Source organism: Crinia signifera, chromosome 1, assembly GCF_055691185.1.
Source record: "Crinia signifera chromosome 1, ASM5569118v1, whole genome shotgun sequence".
NCBI lineage: Eukaryota > Metazoa > Chordata > Amphibia > Anura > Myobatrachidae > Crinia > Crinia signifera.
This window is the reverse complement of record NC_139217.1, coordinates 72,980,803-73,005,394: the sequence shown is the minus strand read 5'-3', so window position 1 is coordinate 73,005,394 and position 24,592 is coordinate 72,980,803. Positions and strand designations below refer to the sequence as shown.

The window sequence follows — 24,592 nt, the reverse complement described above, 5'->3', positions numbered from 1 at the left end:
AAATCCTTAAATCTTTAACACTCATATGAAAGTAGACTCACCCAGGGAGCAGTCCCTACGTTCATCAAAAGGTATCTTTATTAAAAAATTCAGTACTTATTTCCTAGCACGGCGCCCACGATCTAGATTGTATGTGTCAGGCTGATATCTCAAGCATTGCATGCATCTTATGTGTTTGTGCGACATAAGATGCATGCGATGATGCAGTGGCGTAACTATAAATTTTGCTCCCCCCTGCCGAAAAACTTTCTGGCGCCCCCCCCTCCCCCCATAATGTACCTTACACTATATGCCACTCACCATAGGACCCCTTGACACATCTCACACATGTATGTATTTTTATATACACAGGTTGAGTATCCCTTATCCAAAATGCTCGGGACCAGGAGAATTTTGGATAACGGATTATTCCGTATTTCGGAATATTTTAATATTTTAATTATGTATTTTGAAGTATCTTGCATGTATGCTGTATAAACACATAAAATACACACAGATATATTTTATTACCACATAAAATACACACAATTATATTTTATTTGTTCAAAAGACAAGGTTTCAAAACATGAAACAAAATGTGTGTACTATCTCAGATATTGAATTTGAATGCCAAGCAATCATTGTCTTGCACATATATAGTGCCAGTTACATATCATGTCCTCAGTAGTGCTGTTACAAATGTCCCCAGTGAGTTTTTAGCAAAAAAATATTTTTTTTTTTCACTTACTGGAATGTATGGTTTTCGGAATAATTCGGATAACGGATATTCGGATACGGGATACTCGACCTGTATATATATATATATATATATATATATATATATATATATATATACATACACACACACACACAATATGTGTTTGTGTGTGTATGTGAATTGTGCTTACCTGCCATAATTCTTGTTTCTGTTGGTCACTTTTAATGGCAGCCACCAGCCATGCATGGGGGAGGCACAGGCACACATGAAGATGAGGAGGTAGCAGATGCACAGATGAGGAAGGAAGAGTGGGGAGAGGGGTGCCTAGAGGGACAAATGTAGATTGTGGCAGAGGTAAAGAAAGAGGCATGGCTATAGAAAGTACCAAAGACATTACAGTATACATTACAGTATATAGCAGTGCTCGAAGTGGAAATTTTAAAGTGGGGATATGTAAAAATTAAGGAAGGCGCGCGCACACTCCGGAAAAGGGGGTGTGTCCACTGAAAAGGGGGCATGTCTTTAAGTGTAGCGTACCACACCACATACTTCTTATACACCACACTAGTAGGACCCCTTATACTATTTAATACTATTGCCCCTTACACATTGTGCCACACAGTAGGAGACAAAATTCAAGGACAGCAAGGAAAAAGGGACAGGGAGAGTGACAGCAGAGAGAGACTGACAGCGGGAACACAGAGAGAGCGACAGCGGGGACACAGGGACAGTCATACAGTATATGTATATTGGGCACCACTGTGTGTGGCATAGTTATTATGAGCATCACCATGTGTGGCATATGTATAATGAGCATCACGATGTGGGGCATATGTATAATGCGCATCACGGTGTGTGGCTCATTATACATATGCCACAAACCGGGATGCCCATTATACATATGCCACACACTGTGATGCTCATTATACATATGCCACACACTGTGATGCTCATTATACATATGCCACATACCGCGATGCCCAATATACATATGCCACACACCGCGATGCCCAATATACATATGGCACACACCGCGATGCCCATTACACATTATTCCGCACACCCCGATGCTCAATATACATATGGCACACACCGTGGCCAGGGTGCTGTACTGGCTGCCACACTCACCCTGTACCCAGCCCACACTCACCCTGCTCGCTGCTCCATCTTCGTGGGCGGCATGGCTCCTCTTCAACATCCCCCTCTCTTCAGTCATGTGGGAGAGTAGACTAGAAATTTCCTGGAGATTGCACCCACGGGTGGGTGGGGGTTGCTGCCGTCTTTGTTTAAGCGGGGATTGGGGGGGGGGGTCATGGTGGAGATTGGTGCCAGCTCTGTGAGAGCCCGGGGGAGGGGAGGAGCAATGGCTTGCTTGCCTGCACAGCCTGCATGCTCAGTTGTCAGTCACTGAGCTGCAGGCTGGTGCCTAGTACTGCCTAAACGCTATTGAACAGCTGAGCTCCCCCTGCACTGCTACGCGGTATCGGCTCAGCTGCCTGTCACTCAGCACAGCAGGGAGCCGGGAGCGCAGGGCTCTCTTATGGATCCGATCTGCAACACTGCACATCCCGCTCCCTGCTCTTCAGAGTGACAGCTGAGCCAGCGCTGTGTAGCAGTGCAGCGGTACCGAGCGGCAGCAGGGGGGGCCATTAATCCGGCCACCTGTGAGGAAAGGGGAGGAAGGTCCCGGGCAGAGGAGGGGGAGGAGATATCCACCGGAGAGGACCTAAGTACGGGCTACAGACTTCACAGCCTCAGCGGATGTGAGTAGAGTTCCTGCTGCCGCTGACTGAGGGACAGCACCTCCCGAGTTTTTTTGCCTGGCGGCGCGCTCGCTGCAGACCCCACAGGGTATGCGGGTGCCGGCGCCCCCGTTGCCGCCCGCTTCCCCAAGCGGCAGCGGGGGCTGCCTTACGCTGGCTACGCCACTGCGATGATGCAATCGACGCAATCAACGCGATATGAAATATGAAACATATTTCGCAGAATATGTGAAAGAGAATATATACACAATGGGTTATATTCTGTCGATTTCACCTTAGATAAATGGAAATCATTCAAGTTCTTAGGGTTAATGATCAGGCGTACCCAACTCACTATTGAAAATTGATAAATACACGTATCAAGGTATCTTTTCTACTGGGTAACGCATCCGTACTCACGGTGTCAGTAGCTGTGTGAAGTATATAAAGGTATCTTTCTCCTCTTTTTTCTTCAAAAATACTTCCATATACACAGCAAACAAAAAATAAAATAAAAAATCTGACACAAATTATGCTGTCTGAACTACAGTGAGGATACAGATGGTGATAATGTGAGGTCAACACTTTCAACTGGTGTTCCGGATCCAGGAGAAAGTTTTTTCCGATACCTGAAGTGTGATATTCCCTTAGAGAAATTCACTTAGAAATACAAACAGAATTCAGGTAGATAATGCAGTGTGACGGAGCTCCATTTAGGCCTGCTATATGTTTGTGTTGAGGTCCTTCTGAATAGCGGCTATGTCCTGCCGTTTTCGAACGGTGGGATTCGGCCGCGTGTGACGCGGCTTCTGGTCACTTCCGGTCGCATGTTCAGCGGCGGGATTCAACCTTGTGTGACGCGGCTTCCGGTCACTTCCGGTCGGGTGTTCGGGCTTTATTGTCCGCATAGATTGGATCTCCCTTTGAACTTGTATCAATAAAATCAGTTCCTTAGTCTACAGAGTCCACGGGAGTTTAGCAATGACTTCTGTCCAAGTTTTTCTATAATATGATATAATAATATATGTGTTAGGGCTTAAATCCATTGCTTGATACTTATAATAAATATGGGTATGTAAACATGGTGTGATATATATATATATATATATATATATATATATAAAAACCTTTATATAAAACATTTAATAATAGTATTATATCCATAAAAAAGTTTAGATAATTAAAATATTTTAAAAGAATAATACGATATCCAATAAAAAGACCAATTTGATGCCCAATAAGAACAAGGAGACATAATGGAGATCAAAATAAAAGCTTATAAAAACCATTTTAGCTCGAAGTCATGGTTAAGACCTAGAGGGGTGAGGGTTTTAAATCTGTAGATAAGTTTAATTTCAGTTTTTTGCCAGTCTTTTTATTACATTTCGATCTCTCCAAACGGCCATGATATTTTGTATTCCCAACACCCTTTTAATAGAATTGGTAGAGCAGCTGTGTTTTTCTTTAAAATGATTAGCAAGATGGTGGGTAGTAAGTCCTTTTTTTATATTCCGTAGATGTTCAGAAATTCTTTTTTTTAACGGACGGGTAGTTCTTCCTACATAAAACAAGCCACAGCTGCATTCTATCACATATATGACATTGGGAGTGTCACATGTGATGAAATCTTTAATTTTAAATAAAGTGTTATTAATAGTGACTTCGGTGGTTTTGGAGTTATCAGATTTTACATTTCTGCATCCAATGCATGTTCCACATCTGTGGAATCCTTTGGTGCGAATCAGGGATCTTTTATTTTCGGGCAAACTGCTTTTTACCAGTGTATTTTTCAGGTTAGCTGATTTCCTATAAACAAACTTGGGGCGTTCTGGTAGAACATTCTTAAGTATAGGATCGCATTGTAACAAATGCCAATGTTTTTTAAAAGATTTTTCCAGATCTTTATGACATTGATCAAATTGCGTAAATAAGGCAAACTGCAATTTGTCCATATTCTTTTCTGAGGGCTTATTGGTGTCTTTCTTATGAAAAAATGTTCTCCTGTCCCTTTGACTTATCTCTTCAATTACTTTGTCAATGTCTGCCTCCTTGTAACCTTTTTCTAAAAATTAATTTTTCAATTTCAAATTTTGTATATGTAAGACTTCAGGATCACTGCAATTCCTTTTGAGGCGAATTGACTCTTGGGCATGCCTTTTAACCATGGAAAATGATGCTGGCTGTCAGTGGGAATGATGGTATTCACATCCGTAGGTTTATGGAAAGTTTTTGTGTGTATGATGTTGTTATTGGTATAAATAGTTAAATCCAAAAAATTGACTTGGGTGCGTTACCCAGTAGAAAAGATACCTTGATTTGTGTATTTATCAATTTTCAATAGTGAGTTGGGTACGCCCGATCATTAACCCTAAGAACTTGAATGATTTCCATTTATCTAAGGTGAAATCGACAGAATATAACCCATTGTGTATATATTCTCTTTCACATATTCTGCGAAACTTCTAAGGAGAAAGGAGGATTAAGTCTAAAGAAAAGACATCTTTAAGAAAACCCTATTCCCCAAAAGAAAAGGGAAGTATTTTTTACTCTTTAAACTGATCTGTGCCCGTATAAAGAGCGCCTATATTCAGAATTTCACATTTCCTTATACCCCATATCATTGTGCGTCATTGTGTGTCTATGATGTTTTTTGCTTTGTATGCGCCAGAAACAATAACAAAATTTATTTAAAAAAAATAAAAATGTGTAATGTCACATACAGTACAAACGGCACTGTGTGTGCCGTGTTTCTACAATGTATCCATCCCTCTGTACTCATTACATGTTTCTATATTGTTTATATCCCAACAGCTATCAGGAAAATTCAACTAGAAGGTTTGCTGCAGGTGACCAGACTTCTCCTTTCTGGACTCAGAAAAAAAGAAAAAGTCACCAATACCTTGTTTTTATTACCTAATCTACATTTATATAATTCTTATGCAAATATTGCAACTTTAATTGAGCATTATTATTACTATTTTGATTTACTATCAAAAGATAATTCATTTAGAAGAAAATTTAATTTACTGTTTCCCAACATCTTGATGTTTTTGGAGCAGATGTACTAAGATGTACTAAGTGGACAAAGTATCAACTGCTTCTAGCCAGAGGTATAGTACGGAGCCATGGCACCCGGAGCAAGCGCATGTCACTGCAGCCCCTCCCTCCCCATATACTCACACATTGTCCACAACAGTGAAAAAAGCATTGACCCCTACAGGGAGAAAAAAAACACAATATCCTCCACATGGGAAAAAACTATACACAATGTCTCCATCAGGAGAAAGAAATGTTGGTGGAACATAATCATTTCATGACATTTGCTATTTTATAAGAAAAACAAAACAAAAAACACCCGATACTGATGCTGTTCTACAAATTAATAGATACATACTCTTAGTAAATCTGCAATTTTACTCTTAGTAAATCTGCAATATGAAGGCCTGTCATACATGGTGCTGTTTAATGTAAAGAAAGAGGGGGGTATAATCTGCGCAAAACCATACATTTTCAAAGCAAACAGACAGAAATCTTTGAGATATTTCAATAACATATTTATTAACGATATTGGGTTGGGATTACTCAGCAACGTTTCCATCTTTGCTGATGACACAAAATTGAGTAGAGTTATTAGATCAACCGAGGATTTCTCCGCGCTTCAGAATGATCTTAATAAACTAGATGAGTGAGCAAAAAAGTGGAAGATGAGGTTCAATGTACAGTAGATAAATGCAAGGTTATGCACCTTGGAAGGCATAACCAGTGTGTGAGTTATATTCTAAGCAGGAAGGCATTGGGTAATTCAGTACTGCAAAGGATATCCTGATGAAGAACCGTTATTAAAAGGTTTGAAATGTTGATGACATATCTGCCTCTGTGAGAATTTATTTCTGGTGAGTGCCGCCATCTGGACGCATATTTATATATATATATATATATATATATATATATATATATATATATATAATAGTCCAATCCTGCCGGCACTCCACAATAAGTAACAGCTGGCCCCGGTGCCCAAACGCGATTCATACAAATACTCCAAGTAATGATGGCACTCCAGAGGCAAAAATGGTTCAGCATTGTGAATTAGGGTTAAGCTTTCGGGGTTTGATCCCCTTCCTCAGAACACATACAACCAATATATATATATATATATATATATATATATATATATATATATATTACTAGCAGTAATGATTGTACAGTGCACCTGCATACCCCCTCTTTTGCATGTAACTGAATCTCAGCAAGGTGGGACCTTTTGTTTTGACTTGTTTTCAGATCCATGTATGGGTGAGTTCGAGTGGGTTTCCATAGAAACTGCTCATCTCTAGCCATGGCAAGTGTCCCATTGCACTCTGAAGTTTTTGGCGCCTAGAGCTTGCGCTCCACCAGAACCAACCTCGGTGTTTCCCTGATCCTAACTGTCATATTTCAAACTCCCTGTAACATGGCAGTTAGGAGCTGATTGGCTGCTACTTTATCTTCATCCACTTTATCATTCTCCAAGGCTTAGTATATCACTTTACAAGCACACACCATAAACATCTCATTCCTACAGTATGTGAGAAGTACATTATATACACATGTTGTATTTACTGTACCTTGTGTTTCGGTATGCAGCTGTGAAACTGCACAAAATGTTGTTTTACATGAAATGCTTACTCATGGTCCTAAGATGTTGGGATGGTCTCCTTATATAGTCCTTTTCTACAGTGGCTTCTTTCATGTATGCTTCCAGTTTTTTAATACTATATATAATATACTTAGCTTTTCTAAGAAATATTACTAAGATGAACCTATCACACAATGCCTTTTGGTCTAGCCAATTGGTTTGAAGTATGGTATGATTTATGTATCCTTATACGCATTACTGCACGTTGATTCTTATAACGCAAATCGCATCTAGACACTATATAAAGTCTAAATCCCTGTTTTGTAGTCTGACTGCACTGTGTTGCTTACAAAGTTAAAATAAACAACTGATCTTATTTTGACACAATTTTGGACTCTGGTATTGATTGTTGGTCATTGATAACACCTTTTTTTATTGTCATTTGTCTTCTCCTGTATAATTTTTTGTCTTGAACTGAATCTATATATCTGTATATGCCTTTGTAGTTACACACACAAAAACTTTTTAATGTTGCTTAGTAAGTGACCAATTCCTTGTAGTTTACAATAAGTAATGTCTCGCCTGAGGGATTTGTCTGACCTCTTTGGGTGACTTGCTCTGGGGCTGGAAAGTATTGGAATCTTGGAGGCTTGATGTGGTTTATCCACAAAGACGAGAGGACCACAGAGTGGGAGGTGGTGTTCTAGGCCCAAATGCATGGCCCAAAAGCGGAGAGACTGGAGCTGATAATCTATAATGGTCCAAGGGAACTGGGGCTGAGTCTGTGAATTAGCTTCAACCAAAAAGGAACTGGAGGAGAACTGGAATTGGCTGGAACTTAAGGAGACTTTGGCGATCTGAAACTGGAGGAGACCTGGAATCATCTGAAACTGAAGGAGACTGTGGCCGGATAGGAAACTGAGGAGTGCAGGAATTGACTGGATTCGAAGGAGATAGATTAAAAGGTCTGACCGGTGTTGACCATCGATAGTATTGCTGGAGTAGATGTTGTGGAACTGCAAACTGCAGGTAAGTAGCTTGAGTTCTGGAGATGTATCGATAACACAGGCATGCGAAGACCTGCCTAAAGTCATACATGCATTTATATCATCACTGCAATGCTCTCTACCTGGGTCTTCCAGCAAAAGAATTGCACCGCTTGCAGCTGGTACAAAATGCAGCCGCCAGACTATTAACTAACCAGCCCCGCTCCAGCCACATAACTCCCATTCTCTACGCCCTTCACTGGCTACCTGTAAAATGGTGAATCGTTTTCAAGATATGCTTACTCACTTTCAAGGCCCTACATGACCAGGGCCCAAGGTACCTGCAGCAGCTTCTGATCCCTTACTGTCCTACTCGATTACTACGATCCATTGAAGAAGGACTACTAACAGTACCCAGAATATCCCTGAATTCATCTGGGGGTCGAGCTTTCAACTTTGCCGCTCCAACTCTGTGGAACTCTCTTCCTCGCACAGTGCGACAAGCGCCCACTGTAGAATCCTTTAAAAAGAGACTAAAGACGAACTTATTTACTCAAGCATTTCACTGACATCTACTATTAAGCTTGTTTTGTATTTCGAGCTGTAAAGACAATGGTGAAGCACTTTGAGTCCTATTGGGAGAAAAGCGCTATATAAATATCATTATTATTATGCGGAAGAGATCACTGATGACAGTTACCAATGACCAATGGTGGCTAATATGGGTAGTGACTTTCTGATGGTGACTGGTAATAGGAGATGGTATGCTGGGAATGAGCATCGAAGCTGGAAACACCTTAGCAGTGATGAATGATAATTGTAGAACACTTGGAATCGCCTTGAACCAAAGGAGTGGGAACCAGTTATAAAACTAAAGGAAGACAGGCGGTGCAGCTGGATGGTAACTTGCACTTGAAAATGAAATAGAGAGATTCCCACAGGAGCTGCAGCACAGGATATAGCTATGCCAGTCGCCCTACTGTATGGGAATAGCGCAGAAGACTTCTAACAGCAAACCGTAAAGCAAACCTGGATAAGCACTTCAGAGGTAAATAAGTGCTATTAATTGCCTGAATCAAGACATAATCCATATAAAACGACATTGTTACCAGTAAATACGCTCCGAACTGCCACGTAGCAGGCTTTATTTGAAAAATGACCATTAGAAGCTAGGAAAGGCAATGAGAATTTGAATGCAATGAAAGTTGGATTGTTTGTTCAGTTAAAACATACAAAAAAAAACCAGAAAATACAATGCATGTGCATAAAACATGCAAAAGATACAATAAAAAGTTTTAAACATGAAACCTTGGACAGCATCTGTGTGCGATAATAAGAAGATAAGAGCAAAGGTAAAAGATCTTACATAGAAAATTTGAAACGTGCATAACTACAAGTAACATTGGGATGCTTTTCAAACATCGGTACAGAACAAAATAAAAATACGGTAGTATTTGGGAGCAAATGATAATTGACTGTTTGCTCCCAAACATGGAAAGCAGACAAAAACGGTCAGACAAATTGTATAAAGCCTTTTGATGTAACTGATTTATACAAATTACTTGTTTATACTTTACAATTCCAGTGGATGTGGATTGCATGCAGCCTAGCAAACAGGTCTGAATCAGGCCCATGGTGCGATTTTGGCAACAATTTTGACTATATAGTCAAAATAGGGTAGAAATAGGATAGAGAATTAGCCAAAATTGCAGTGTTCAGCCTGCATGAGATGCGGATGCTCGGCCCCGGTATCAGTATCGCAAGAGATCAGTATCACAGTGTGCAGGCGAGTCGATTTTAACTATATCACCTGTACAATGTATTCGGCATAGAGCCAAATAGCAAGATAGTCAAAATCACAAGTGCAGTTGGCCAAAATCGCAGCCAAAATAGGATAGTCAAATTTTTCCATTAGCCTGAATTGCAGCATGTACGCACATAACTCTCCCTGTACATGTTACATCTGCCCCACCTGCAGCACACACGGGTTTGCACATTAGAGAATGATTTTGCTTTTGAGATCCCTACTAAATAACCTCCTTGCGCTTGCAGACCCTTGAGTGTATGAAATAAACGCTACTCCTCGCCTTCATCTGATTTTATTAGCAAGAATTGATTTGAGATCATGAAAAAAGCTCACAACAATATTTTAAGAATAAAAAAAACTTTACAACACATATGACAGTGAAATGAGCGCATGGAGTTTTGGTCGTTCTACTTTTCTCAGAATGAAAAGTACTTTGTAAACCATTCAGGGCGTTTGGACTCCTGTTCTCTTGTTTCCGTCTTGGATGGTACGCTGCCCGGATTCCGCCTGCAAACAACAATCACCAACGCCATTAATACCCTATATTTATATTTATTAACTATATAATCTGCAGAACTGCATATAGATATAGCACAGGCATAGGCGAATTACATTTTTGGAGATTTTTTTTCATACATGTCATCTTAACCCTTTGAGTGCCAGGTCAATTTGTCAAAATAGGTCTGAAAATTGCCAAGCAAACCTTTTTATTAAGCCCTTTCAGTGCCAACTTCGCTGTGAGAGATCCTCAAAATATACATTAAAAATGCCAGCGCCTCTCACAGCGACTGTTCTATTTTTGGATGCAATATTTAACTACCCTTCAATTAATTGACTTGGCTGCATTTGTATTTGTTTATACTAAAATAGCAGTCGCTGTGAGTGGCGATGGCATATTTAGCGGATATTTTGAAGATCTCTATCATCTGGCACTCAAAGGGTTAAACGTATTTTCTTTTTTTAAATCTGACATCCATGACCATTTTATTTGATGCCAAAACAGCACCTCTAGTGCTTACATAATTATATTTTGATAGAATAACTGACACTGGAGGCGTGGCCTGGACGCCATACCGAGCGGACGAGCTCCAACAGGGCTCTGGCTGCACGGGGTAATTCAGCTGCCCAGCACTTAATTCTCTGCCCCAAAGGGCCTGCAGTTGAGCTGCCCGGACCCCCTCGCCTGAGAGAGTGACCGTGGGAGCCGGGGAGGGCCTCCAGCACTCCTGCGGGTTGCGGCCTGGCCGCCCACAGAAGCCTGGGACTCGATTCCGGGACAGACGCCGGGGAGGGGGCACTCACGTAGCTCCCGAGGTGACAGACAGCGGGATAACAGCGACCGCTAGGTCTCCTGGTCACCCCTCCGGCGACCATCGTGAAAGAGCCAGAGACCGCGGAGAGTGGTGAAACAGCGCACCCCCCCACGAGGCAGACGTCGAGGCCGCCATAAAAGACACAGCGCCAGCCACCGCCGCACGCCGGGTCAGGCGAGGGGAGGACGCCAGCCGCACGGAGACACCCGGTGCGCCCAGCACTGACCAGGTGACCCTCTAAACTACACGGGCATCAACCCGCCACACACCCGGCCCAGAGGGCATCTATCCTCCTCCACATTCCTCCCGCCTACCTGGACCCCCCCCCCCCCCCGCTCCCCCCGGCCTGGAGGGTTCCAGCTATTTGTCCTGAGAGGTCGGCCAATACCTCCACTGCTAGGGACCCCTGAGGCTAGATAAGAGGGGTGGCAGCAAGTGGCAAACTGTCATTCCTTTCCCTGGCTGCTGCAGACCCCACACCACAGGATATTGGACATTGTCAGGCCATAAGCAAGATAATTAGTCAGCCTGCCATCTAAATCAGGCCTGGGGTCAGGAGCAGCGTTGATAACAACTGACCCTCACACTGGGTCTAGACGCAGTAGTTGCAGCACAACAAAGAAACCAGCTAATAAGCCTGCCATTAAAGGAATAATTCCTTTCCATACACAGGGATCAGATAAGTATCTGCTATTCCACTCAATCTGGGGCAAACACAGCCCAAAGGCTCCATCTTGTGGCCGAACTGTAAAATTGCAGTCTCACTCATTCCATCAGCTCTCAGACAGTTTTGCATATTCCACCTGATAGAGGTCACAGGTCTCGATATCCTGCCTCGCTGTATACATTCATGAAAATAGAACAGCCGGGGCCAGTGGTGGACAGGTGACCCGGACGTTAGAGAACTCTTTAAGCACAGAGACTCTAAGGGTGCACTGAGTGATTGTTTTGCCAAGGGCAGATTCCCCTGACTAACAAACCTTGCTCTACTGAGCGGCCCTGAGAAACGTACACAGGGCACGGACAATTGCCCACTTCGCCGTCCCTGATCTCCAACTGTATTAATGAGATTTTAATCATCTGACGGACAGGCCATGACCCCCTAGCCACCCGCTCAATATGGGGTGGTGTTGACACTGCCTCCCACACCCTTTTGGCTAACACCTGAGACAATTAGACAAGCTGCTAATTCACTGAGGATGCCCATCCTTAGGGACCATGGTACACTATCTACACATGGGGAAAATGAGACGAAGCTCTCAGACACCGGTGCCGAAAAGTCAAGGCGAGAGCCAGCACAGAACAAATATTTTCAGATATCTCACTCCAAACCTCGACCTGCACACAGAGGACTCGTTGCCTCCCCCGGAGAGTTCCCGATCACCGAGAGACCCGTTCCAAATGGATTCCTCTCCAGGTCCACATCCCCCCCAGAATGCCGAAGTGACCCTGTCGGAGGTCTTATCCTATCTCCGCACCCTACCCACAAAAGCGGACCTCCCATCCAAAAAAGACTTTGTGGATCTGGAACAATCCCTGCGAGAATCAATCAAGCAGGAAGTATCTGCTATCCAAGCAGACCTTACCCAGACTTCACATAGGGCCGCAACTTTGGAAGACCGTACAGATACACTGGAGACCTTTCAAGATCTGCGGGAGGTTACGGCGGTTCACGCCCAGGAACTAAAACTTCTCCAACGTCGGATAGACGATATTGACAACAGAGGGAGGAGGAATAATCTTCGGGTTCGGGGACTCTCTGAAGACATTCAAGGGCCTAGCCTGACGCCCTAACAAAGATCTTCAACGAGATACTGGAGGCAGAGCCAGACTCCAGCATTCTGTTTGATCGTGCACACCGGGCCTTGAGACCTCGGGGCTTACAATCAGAGAAGCCACGAGATGTAATCTGCAGGCTACATTATCATAGGGATCGAGAGGCCATCCTGCTTAAATCAAGAAAGCTGGAAGCTATCGAATTCAACGGCGATAAGATAAACATCTTCCCAGACCTCTCTTGGTCCACGCTCCAGCAAAGACGCATGCTGAAACCCCTCACAGATCTCTTGAAACACAAACAGATCAGATTCAGGTGGGGCTTCCCACTCAGTATCCAGGCGTCACATGAAGGTAGGCAAGCTACTCTACAGGACCCTGCCGACTTAGAGTCCTTCTGCTTGACCCTCAACATCCCCAAGCCACACCTGACCGAGTGGACACAGATGACGACCAGACTGGATCCCCCCCCCCTGCCACTACATGATCAACCTTGGACAGTGGTGGGTAGAGACACCAGAGGGGCTCCTACCAGCAGCCCAGCAAACCGGGACGCTATAACCTGAGGACTAAACTGTACAGAAGGTTTGCTTCATTGGAGAAGGGACAACGGTGGGACCGAGACCGTAAGAACTCCTGTTGATAAATTGTTTGATAATATGACTGTCTGTTAAAGTTTCCTTTTCTTTCTATAACATGGAATCTCACCTAGCAGGGAGGGATCCCCTCGTGGGCCCAGGCAAGGCTACAGTAATTTAATTGGGGGAGACTTGTAAGGGCTATCAGACACATTGGTAATATTGATGTCACCCCAAAAGATTGGACGGTTCTACACTAGGCCTCCCCCCCCCCCCCCTGCAATGGGTGGTCCCCCCCCGAATTCCCCGCACAGAGACGCAGTACACCATCATCCCAGGTCTAGGGATGGTCCTCCTGAAACGGATGCCCTTAGAGGGCTCCTCATAAGTTGATTGAACCAAAACAATTTACCGCCATTTTCAGCTTGTCTCCCTAACCCTAATGCTGATTTCCACAGTAGCCGACCGGATCAAAGCCTTCGAGTAATACGTTAATACATATAGTATGTGGGACACGGTGGACACGTGCCCCAGTTAGGGTGAACCACATAAGTGCAGGAGAGGGATGTCAACACACGACATCGCTGTCCCCGCCGGTGGTTATGTTATTCGTATATATATCATCTTTGAGTTAATTTCAAATGTTTTCATAGCAAGTAATGTTGATTGTCTTTCATGTGTGTCTTCCTCTCCCCCCCCCTTCAATTCCTTCCATCTACCTTCTGTCTGGGGACCTTGTCCTCTTTAAGCACTGGGACACAAGGGCTGGGTCTCCCCACGATGTTCCACCACTCGCCACTCACCTGACATGACATCTAACACACCAACGCTTAACCTCCTCTCCTTAAATGTAAAAGGTTTGAACATCCCAGAAAAGAGGTCCTCCTTACTCAGAGAGCTCAGGGCTAGAAAGGTCGATGTGGCCTTTATCCAAGAAACCCATTTTAAAAAAGGTATGGCGCCCAAACTCCTCAACCACTTCTACCCTGTCACTCACCAGCAACAACCCCACAAGTAAGACCTTGGGAGTAGCTATACTACTATCCCGCCATCTACACCCAACGGATGTCTCGCACCACGACTTAATTGAAGGGAGATGTCAAGTGCTCAAACTCACACTCTTTTCCCAGAAATACACATTGGTAAATATTTATTTCCCCAATACCCAACAGCGACAATTTTTTAGCAAAGTCCTCCGGCTCATAGAACCGTTAAGAGAAGGGTGACTCATTCTCGGAGGAGATTTTAATTGGACACTAGATCCTCTAATAGACTGTAACCCCCCTCCTAAATCCCTACGTACACGAGATCATCGGAAGGTCAAACAGCTCCTCCATGAGTACCAGCTGGTAGATGTGTGGAGAGTGCACCACCCGTCGGTTAAAGACTACACATTCTTTTCTCACTCCCACTCAGTCTACTCTCGAATTGACTACTTCCTAGTTGACCACCTTCACCTTCAACACTTCACTGATAGCGAAGTGGGTCATATAACATGGTCCGACCATTCCCCTATTAGTATTAAGATCCAGATGCCCCTTGCCCCTCCCAGGGGATGGTCCTGGCGTTTCAATGAGTTACTACTCTCAGACGTCAGGGCGAAGAAGGAACTAGAATCTGCTATTTCCGACTATATCTCACATAACGATAATGAACTAGCCTCCTCAATCTCCGTCTGGGAGGCACACAAGTGTGTGATCAGGGGGAAATGCATACAATTGGGGACCATGATAAAAAAAGAAAAGGAAGCTAAGAAGTCAAAGTTACTGGAGCGAATTAAGACCCTTGAACTAACCCATAAGACCCTACTTTCACCAGATACGCTAAGCGAACTGACTCAGGCTAGATCTTCCCTTAACCAGTTGCTGAGAGACAAAACTAAACAGGAACTCCGTAAGTGCAGACACAAGTTCTACTTATGGGGTAATAAATCTAGCACAATGCTTGCGAAAGCACTTAGGTCCCAAAAAGCCCAAGCATACGTCCATACTATTACAGACCGCTCGGGTAAAAAGGTTCATAATTTCCCACAGATCGCGAAGGCCTTTGAGGATTACTATACTTGGCTATACAACCTAAGGGAAGTCGCCTCCCAAGCAGAGGATCTCAATCTCAAACGAAAGATTGATGATTATCTGACATCAGTTCGCCTCCCACGGATCTCGGAAACAGACATGCAATGGCTTGACCAACCCTTCACAATAGAAGAGTTGGAAAAGGCCCTTAAGAACACCCCCTCTGGAAAGAGCCCTGGCCCAGACGGCTTCACAATAAACTATTACAAATCATTCCGCTGTCTTTTAATGCCCCTCTTTTTAAAAGCCTGTAACTCAGTCACAAAAGACACTCGCTTCACTTCCCAGAGCCTAGAAGCTCACATTTCGATAATCCCTAAAGAGGGGAAAGATCCCGGCCAATGTGCTAGCTATAGGCCAATCTCACTTTTAAATACTGATCTAAAACTTTATGCTAAACTTATCGCGCTGCGCTTAGGCTCCCTCCTCCCCGGACTGATACATGGAGACCAAGTGGGCTTTGTGGCGGGAAGGGAGGCCAAGGACAATACGACAAAGGCAATAGACCTAATACATTTCATGAGGTCCCAAGGAGCACACGCGATCTTCCTGTCAACGGACGCAGAAAAGGCCTTTGACAGGATAGACTGGTCATTCATGGAGGCTGTGCTCAAACACATTGGAATAGGCCCAAACTGCTACCATCGCATCCTGGCATTATATAGCTTCCCCTCTGCACGGGTGAGAGTGAATGGGGCGCTTTCTGACTGGTTTAAGATTAGAAACGGCACGCGACAGGGTTGCCCTCTCTCGCCCTTAATCTTTGTCCTATGCATGGAGGCTGTAGCGCGAGCGATTAGAATAAACCAAGATATTAGGGGCATTAAGATAGGGAAAACAGAGCAAAAGTTGACCTTATATGCCGATGATCTCCTGGCAGCAATAACAGACCCAATCACTTCAATGCCCTCCTTGATGTTAGAATTTGAGAGATTCGCTCGCCTATCAAACTTCAAAATTAACTATACAAAATCAGTGGCACTGAACATCTCGACACCATCCAACGTAGTTGAGGGGATTAAAAAAACGTTCCCGTTTCACTGGCAAGACGACCATATTAAATATCTGGGCACCTGGCTATCTAAAAACAACGCCAAGCTCTTTCAACTCAACTTTCTCCCACTTTTGAATAATATAAAAAGATTTTGCAAAATGGTCGCCCCTCAAACTGTCTTGGCTGGGCAGAGTGAACACTGTCAAGATGAATATCCTCCCTAAAGTATTATACTTACTGCAGACTCTACCGATCGCGATCCCGCTTTCTTTCTTTAAGGAGTTACAAAGCGCGGTTGGGAAATTCATATGGGGTAACTCTAGGCCGCGAATCTCCCAAAAAATTCTTATACAAAACCGGGAAAGGGGTGGTGTCCAATTACCCCACTTCCTCAGCTATTACCACTCAGTGCACCTTTCTAGGATCATAGAAATGTCAAGGCCTTTTCAGCTTAAACAATGGCCCGCCATTGAGGGGCACGCAGTGGGCATATCGCCGAGAGTGATACCCTGGTTTAGGAAATCTCCCATGCTGCACCACCCTACGCTGACCCCAACAATCCAGTGCTGGCGCAATTATAAGAGCTTTCCCTTTTTTAAAACAGGTACATCGCTTTTGACTCCTTTGATTAACAACCCAGAATTCCCACCAGGAGAGGCCCTTCGGACCCTCCCCGCACGTTACTCAACAGATATCTCCTACCTAGGACAGATAGTAGACAAAGCGGGACTGAGATCCTTCCCAGACCTGCGCGCTGAAACCGGTCTACCGGCGAATCTTTTCTGGCTTTATCTCCAGATCAGACATTATGTCTCCTCCCTCCCCAAAAGGACTCAGGGATGGGAACCTATGCTGTTTGAATCGTTGATCCTCTCCCAGGAACCTCCAAGACATTTGATTTCTCAGTTGTATCAGGTCTGCCTAAGTAATCGAGCGGCAGATATACCAGCATACTCAGTAGCCTGGAATAAAGAACTAGCTAGGGAGCTGTCAGAGGACCAGTGGTCAAAATTTTGTAAGTATATCTTCGCCGCCTCATCCTCAATACAGACCCTAGAAACACAATACAAGATTCTCTCACGCTGGTACAGATGCCCGCAGACCCTCCATCAGATGAATAGATCGTTGCCGAACCTCTGCTGGCGATGCAACCAATCATCAGGCACATACACATCTGGTGGTCCTGTCCAGCCATCCAATCCTACTGGCGCTCGATTCACAACCTGACAGAAAAAATAACCAATGCCTCCCTGCCCTTCTGCCCGGAACTCTGGCTATTTAACCTTATAGACCTACCAATTTCTAGCTTTAAAAAGTCCCTGATCAGGCACTTATTAAATGCGGTGAGAGCGGTGATCCCATGTTACTGGAGATCTCCAGATACCCCCCCCCCCCCCCCCCCATATCCCGCTGGCTCGGCAGAGTCAACCTCTATATGACTATGGAGGACTTAACCTCTTTTCTGAGGGATACCACGCAGACTTTCGCTACCACTTGGTTGAGCTGGCTCACCTTCAAAGAGTCCCAGGAATACTCTAAGCTGCTACAAGGAGGTAACTCCTTGCCAATATGTGTCCCCTAGACAGACCCCGTAAACCCCCCTCATCACTCTTCCTCCCTCCACCCCCCCCCCTTACCTTCTTCCTTTCATCCCCGACTTCCCTTTTCTATATTCTCTACTTTTTACATGAGCCGGTTAACATGCAACTCTTTTACCTTCTCCCATGTTTTTCTAATTGTCACAACGCCCATCTAGTCATGGTGGCGTAGTTGGTGGTATTGATGTTATCTAGACTGATCCTCCATTTAGTTCCACAGAAATGCAAGGGATTGTCTATAACGAATGCTTCAAGTCTGGAACAGAGGTCTGCCACACATTGTATTGGGCTACATAACTCTGTAATATGATGAGAGCTACTATTGTAACGCTTAGTTGATGTTCATTTGATGTTTGCTTGTTTTCCATTTTTCTTAATAAAAATTGATTGCAAAAAAAAAAGAATAACTGATGCAGTCTCCAAAACTCTTCACATGCAGTGCTGGTGTCTTTCTGTGAGGTGGCAATTCTGCCATAGTGCTGACCTTCATCGTATCATGGTGGGCAACTGCACCACTATTTCTCATAGGTTTGATACATATTCCCTCCAATGTGTAAGAATGGACATAGGGCCAGATGCACTTAGCTTCAAAAGTGACAAAATGGAGAGTGATAAACAGCCAGCCATTCAGCTCCTACATGCCATGTTGCAGGCTGGGTTTGAAAAATGACGGGCAGGAGCTGATCGACTGGCTGTTTATCACTCTCCACATTATCACTTTTTAAAGCTTAATACATCTGGCCCATTATCTGCAAAATAAGTATAGATGTTGGCTACTACAACTGGCAGTTACATCTAGTACCAGTAAGAAAAAAATGCACTCTGCATGTTTATGGCTCGATTCTGTTTAGAGAAAAGGGCAACCATATATAAATACAATTATTATTCCAATTGGTAATGTATACCTGTATCTCTGTTTTACAAATATGTCAAATGGCATACTTCCCAACAATGCAAAATCCTGTCTTGGGGCTCCAAGTGTGCACCGATGGCGCACACATGTACAAGAAGACATAGGGGGTTATTCTGGTTCACTCCTTCTGTCAAATTCCTTCTCAAATGGACAAAACCATGTGCACTGCAGGTGGGGCAGATGTAACTTGTGCAGAGAGACTTCGATTTGGGTGGGGTTTTACTTCAAAGTGAGATTTATATTGCAGTGTAGAAATAAAGCAGCCAGTATTTACCCTGCACAGAAACAAAATAACTCACCTAATTTTAACTCTCTCTGCACATGTTACATCTGCCGCCCTGCAGTGCAGCATGGTTATGTCCATATAAGAAGGAATTTGCCAGAAGGAGTGAACCAGAATAACCCCCATGATCACTAGGCTCTCGGTATATGAAGTTATTTTGGCACACTTGGTTTAGCCCCAAATCTCGGATGATGCCTGAAAAGCGGGGTAAAATCGAGATGGTTGGGAGGTGTTAAACTGGAATTGATTATCTGCAAATATATTTAGTTACCAATTGTGATTTTTAACATCATCATCATTATATCTGCAAAATATTTCCCGGATTGCCCATTGATGTAAACTGAAGAACACTGAAATGCAAACCCTTTCATGTCCGATAAAGCAAAGACACAGTATCAGGCCATGGTCTTAATAAGATCCAAAAAGGAAAGAACTGGTGTGTACAGAAGTAAATGAACACATTACCTATTAGGCCGTATGATATCTAAGAGCTGCACAGGTTGTCGGAAGGGGTAACCGGGCTTGACGCTGTGGTCCAAGCTTGGAGAATTTTTGACTGGATTTATAGGTTTCCTGGGAGCCAAGCTGTTATTTGGAAGAGATTTCTCATAAGCCGCCAAGTTAGGGACACTGATAACCCGCGTCGGTATCTCACCAATTTTTTTCTTCTACAAGACACAATAATGACACAATTTCCAGGGTTACACAACATCACAGAATCTCAGCAGTTACTTCAGCATGCTCACAGGTAGATTCCAATGTATTCAAAACTTCGTAACACTAAAACCTCTCCAGCTTTACTGGAAATATAGGGCTCCAAACCCTGTGCTCCCTTTCATCCATGTGTGCTATTGGAAGGAGGACATAGGGGGTGATTCAGGTTCATTCTGCCCACAGCAAATTCGCTGCAGGGACCGATGTGAATATACGCTGTGCAGAGCGGAGGCCCAGAGGGGGACGGGCAGTAGGCATGGGGACGCCCAGCATTTCTTGGGCGCACCCACAAAAACAGCGGGTTGCACCCAGGAAACCGGTGGTCTTCCCCATGTGAACGCAGACATGGCAAAGACTGCATGGGGCGGGTGGCTGATAACGATGCCCCCTGTTCAGCCATCTCTGGCCCAGATAAAAGTCGGATCAGACAGACTTTTATCTGCGAACTGGCGAAAAATCATTCGAGGGGCGGCGGTACGCGTCCTCCGACCTTTTCATACCCCCACTATCCACCTCGGCATGGAGTTGATTTTATATAGTGTGGCGAGCACAGCGAGCTACTGAGCCCGATGCGTGGCGAGCGCAGCTCATTACTTCACATGTAGAACGCGTCCCTTCGCGGGGCTCGCTGCGCTCGCCACGCTTCGGGCTCGGTGACTCGCTGCGCTCGCCACACTATATAAGTTCAACTCCACGCCGACGTGGATAGTGGGGGTATGAAAAGGTCGGAGGACGCGTACCTTGATGGCACGGGTGGCGTGGGGGTGCTTTTAACATTGTAAGCACCTATTACGGTGCTTATACAATTATTTATCTTATAGGGGGCACATTTAACATTGAAAACACCCATTGGCATACAATTCAATGGAATACAATTTGAAATTGTATAACATCTGCTAACATTGTATCGCATCACATACCATCGTATGCCTTATGGTATGCAATGCGATGGGCGCCGTGATAATACACAAGTACCCAAAAAATGCACAGGTGACCTGGAAAACATGAACTGTGTGGGGGTCCTGAGGATCGAGGTTGAGAACCACTGGGCTAGACGAATATAGTGACGGTGCTTTTTATACTGGTTAATGTGGGAGATGGCTGAACTTCCAAGCGAGTCTAACTGCCCGTCGGTGTTTATCTGGGACCCCCACCGCCAAGGAGGTATGCACTTATCTGCGTCCAGACAGCAGAACGCGGCCCTCTGCTGGAAGTACCTACCGCTAAACCGGAGTACGCCGGCTGAGGTTATGACTCATATCGGGATCTTGGAATGCCAGAAATAACTCAGGAATTAGTACTGTGGTGAGTCACAGAAACTCAGGTAATGGTTGCTACTGTATACAGATGAGACACCTGCTGCCTGTTGAAAAACCTCTACTAGCAGCGATCAGCTGGTAGCAATAGATGCGGGAAACCGAAGTTGGAGAGAAAGGATAGCCGATAGTGGCATGATAGCAGCTGGTTAGTGGAACATAACCTCCTGGGAGGGCTGTCATTGGCTGAGGGTAATCAGCAGTGGTTCTAAGTATCCCTGGTCACAGAGCATCATGTGACTTGTTAGTATCAGTGTGTATTTGTTTATCAGTGTAACGGTATTACCTTTAATGTGGGGGTTAAACTGCCAGCGTTGGGATTGCAGGAGAATGATTGGCTTCTATGTGTTTCTTGATTGATTGGCATTGCAACTTCATCAAAGTTTTGTATTTCCTATAAAGAAAAGACAAGTTTAGCTACCGAGCATATTACCAGAAAATGAGCTGGGACATTTCACAATCATGTGTGTCAGGTGCTGCAACTATTTTGTAATCGCATTGGGGGAGGCACTGGGCATTGCTGGGCGGCTCCCAACATGCAAGGAATTGAGTTGCAGTTTGTGATCCATTCTGAATATGGTTTGTCAGGAAGTTCCAGATAACTCGTTGACATCATACTTCACACACTTGCACTCCTAGGGCAGCAAATTCGGCCCCTCTGTTGATGGTGGTGGTCTGCGCATAGGCGCTATTGCGCATGTCAACAAATTTCCCTTAGGGGGAAAAAAACAGGCGCTGGTATCGGTCAAGTTCCCAGCTGCTGTGAAAAGTGGGCTAGTCAATCCCACTAAAGAAAGGAAGGCAAATAGATTGACACAGCGCTACTTTGAGGAGGGATAAATTAAATTCAATACCATGGGATATTAATAAAAAAACATTAATTTATTTCATAGTACTAACACAATAAAAAATATCCTAAAAATTAACATTTAAAAGGCATTATTGATAGCAGCAGTTGTGTGGCACTTGGCTAGGATGAAGTATATGGGGATCCAGTCTCTCACAATGAAAAGTGGATAAAAATACCAAAGTCCCGTTCCTATGTTGATCTCCAACCGTGTTAACAAGTCCCTCAAATGTGAACCTCAGTCACTCACTATTAGTAGATCCTCACTCGCTGGGTGCTGGTTGTAGGTAAGGAGTTTCCTGGAGTGGAGATTTTGCTTGAAACAGAGGGAGATCTTGAAGCCCAAATGGATGGGTAATAAGAGGATCCTATGGATGAGATTGTTGGGTCTGGTCTGGGATGGGTATTGGATTAGCTATGAATAGGTTCAGTGTGCTGGCGTGTACCAAGGAGAGGCTGGTCTGTGGCAAAGCTGACGTATTTTGCCAGTTCAACTGGCTTTTTCAAAGGTGGTCTTATTGCTGCCAAGGGGTCTATATTTATACTGTGCCCAATATGGCTGCTAATTGTTTCCTACTGTGGAGCCACATGGAAAATGCCAGATTAAATGGCTCCAAAATCACGGATTTGTGTCCATATTAGATCCTTAATGCTAATGTGCATGTCACACCCCTATTGCAAGTGCCTGGCGAAATTTTGATCGCTGTCTGATTAATGGAAAGGGGGTGTTCCGAGGGTGACACCCGGCGTTTCATAGTCATGCCAACAAAAACAGTGGGCACGCTCATAGAAACGCTGGGAGGGCCCCAGGGAATGAAGGAGTCCCCCTGCCTGCTCAGGGCGGGTGGCTGACGTCACATGACATCAGCGTCTGCCCCCAAATCACAGATGACCGTGCACTCGAAAAAGTCCTGGGCTTCCTTTTGGCTGTGCAGGAGCTTGTGAGAGGATGTGTAATACCCCTTTTAGACATACTTCCCGGGATTTTAGACCCGGTTCAATCCCGGGTTTTAAAAAATCCCGGGTCCATTGCAGGTGCGCAGGACCTAGGATTTTAGATGACTAAAGTCCCGGGTAGAGCCATTCAGACATACGTCTGCGAAATAGTCCGGGATTGTGCACGTGAAAAATCCCGGGATTTTGCAGTATGTCTGATAGGGGTATAATGTACACAGCTGCTCGCAGCATAGCGAAGGGATACGGGCAACTGAGGGGGGACGTGCGTTCGGCGGGGCGGGTTAACCTGCTTGCTAGGCTATTTACAACCTAGCGAGCAGGTCTGAATCGGAGCCATTATCAGCACAAATGCACCAGGCTGCTGCATGACAGAACACACATCACTACATCACCTGCTGCAGTTCTACATAGGCCAGGACAAGACAGAGAATGTAATTGGATCCCTCCAACCAAAGGCATTTACTGTACTTATTAATAGTCTGGCCATCCCAAGAACAGACTCTCACCACTACAATCCACTTTAAATGCGGCTGCTAGGCTGATCTTCCTTGCAAGACGCTCATCGTCTGCTGATCCGCTCTGCCAGTCCCTCTATTGGTTATCTGTATCTTACCGTATTCAATATAAAACACTGCTACTCCCATATAAAGCTATTAACCATACTGCACCAGCATATATCTCTCTACTTATCACAAAATATCTCCCATCTTGACCACTCTGCTCTGCACAAGATCTGCGTCTCTCTTCTGCACGGATCACTAGATCCCATTCACTATTACAGGACTTTCATCAGGCTGCTCCCATCCTATGGATTGCCCTTCCACGCACAATAAAACTCTCCACTAGCCTCCAAACTTTCAAGCGTTCCCTGAAAACTCCCCTCTTCAGGCAAGCCTATCATATTTAACATTAACATTTTCATGACTAAAAATCGCCCGAAATCGCGGCAAATTGCATTTTTTTGCCGCAAATTCGCATCTCATTACATATGCGAATTCGCGGCAAAAAATGCGATTTTTAAAGGTGCGATTTGGTGCGATTTTTTTTTAGTCTAAAAAATCGCACCCTATTACATTTCGCCCCAGGTTCTGACAGGCGAATTTGACAGAACCATGCACAGATCATTGAGATGTGTGCATGGTCCTGTTAATAAAAATGTGTAAAAGTGTTTTTATTAAAAAAAAAAACGGCGTGGGGTCCCCCCTCCTAAGCATAACCAGCCCTGGGCTCAATGAGCCGGTCCTGGTTCCAAAAATACGGGGGACAAAAAATCTGGGGGTCCCCCGTATTTTGAAACCAGCACCGGGCTCCAACAGTCCGCGGTGTCATGCCACAGCCGGGGGACACTTTTTACACAAGGTCCCCCGGCCGTACCATG

At 44.4% G+C, this 24,592-nt stretch overlaps 1 protein-coding gene and 1 long non-coding RNA gene across 3 annotated transcripts in view; one reads left to right on the top strand and one right to left on the bottom strand.

The window, feature by feature from the left end:
• The window catches only part of LOC146042532 (uncharacterized), a 386,937-nt gene extending 379,499 nt beyond the window's left edge, over window positions 1–7,438 (top strand). For both annotated transcript variants that reach the window (XM_083162688.1, XM_083162613.1), the window contains one exon: window positions 5,251–7,438. In XM_083162688.1, the coding sequence (XP_083018814.1) occupies window positions 5,251–5,271 (21 nt within the window). In that variant the 3' untranslated portion in view covers window positions 5,272–7,438. The remainder of the gene's footprint in view (window positions 1–5,250) is intronic.
• Window positions 7,439–10,126: 2,688 nt separating this feature from the next.
• Window positions 10,127–22,916, bottom strand: LOC146042407 (uncharacterized). The gene is made up of 3 exons (XR_014463874.1): window positions 21,697–22,916; window positions 19,846–20,048; window positions 10,127–10,357 (listed from the first exon to the last, which is right to left on the bottom strand). It is a non-coding gene; the product is annotated as an uncharacterized LOC146042407 (long non-coding RNA).
• Window positions 22,917–24,592: the final 1,676 nt, after the last annotated feature.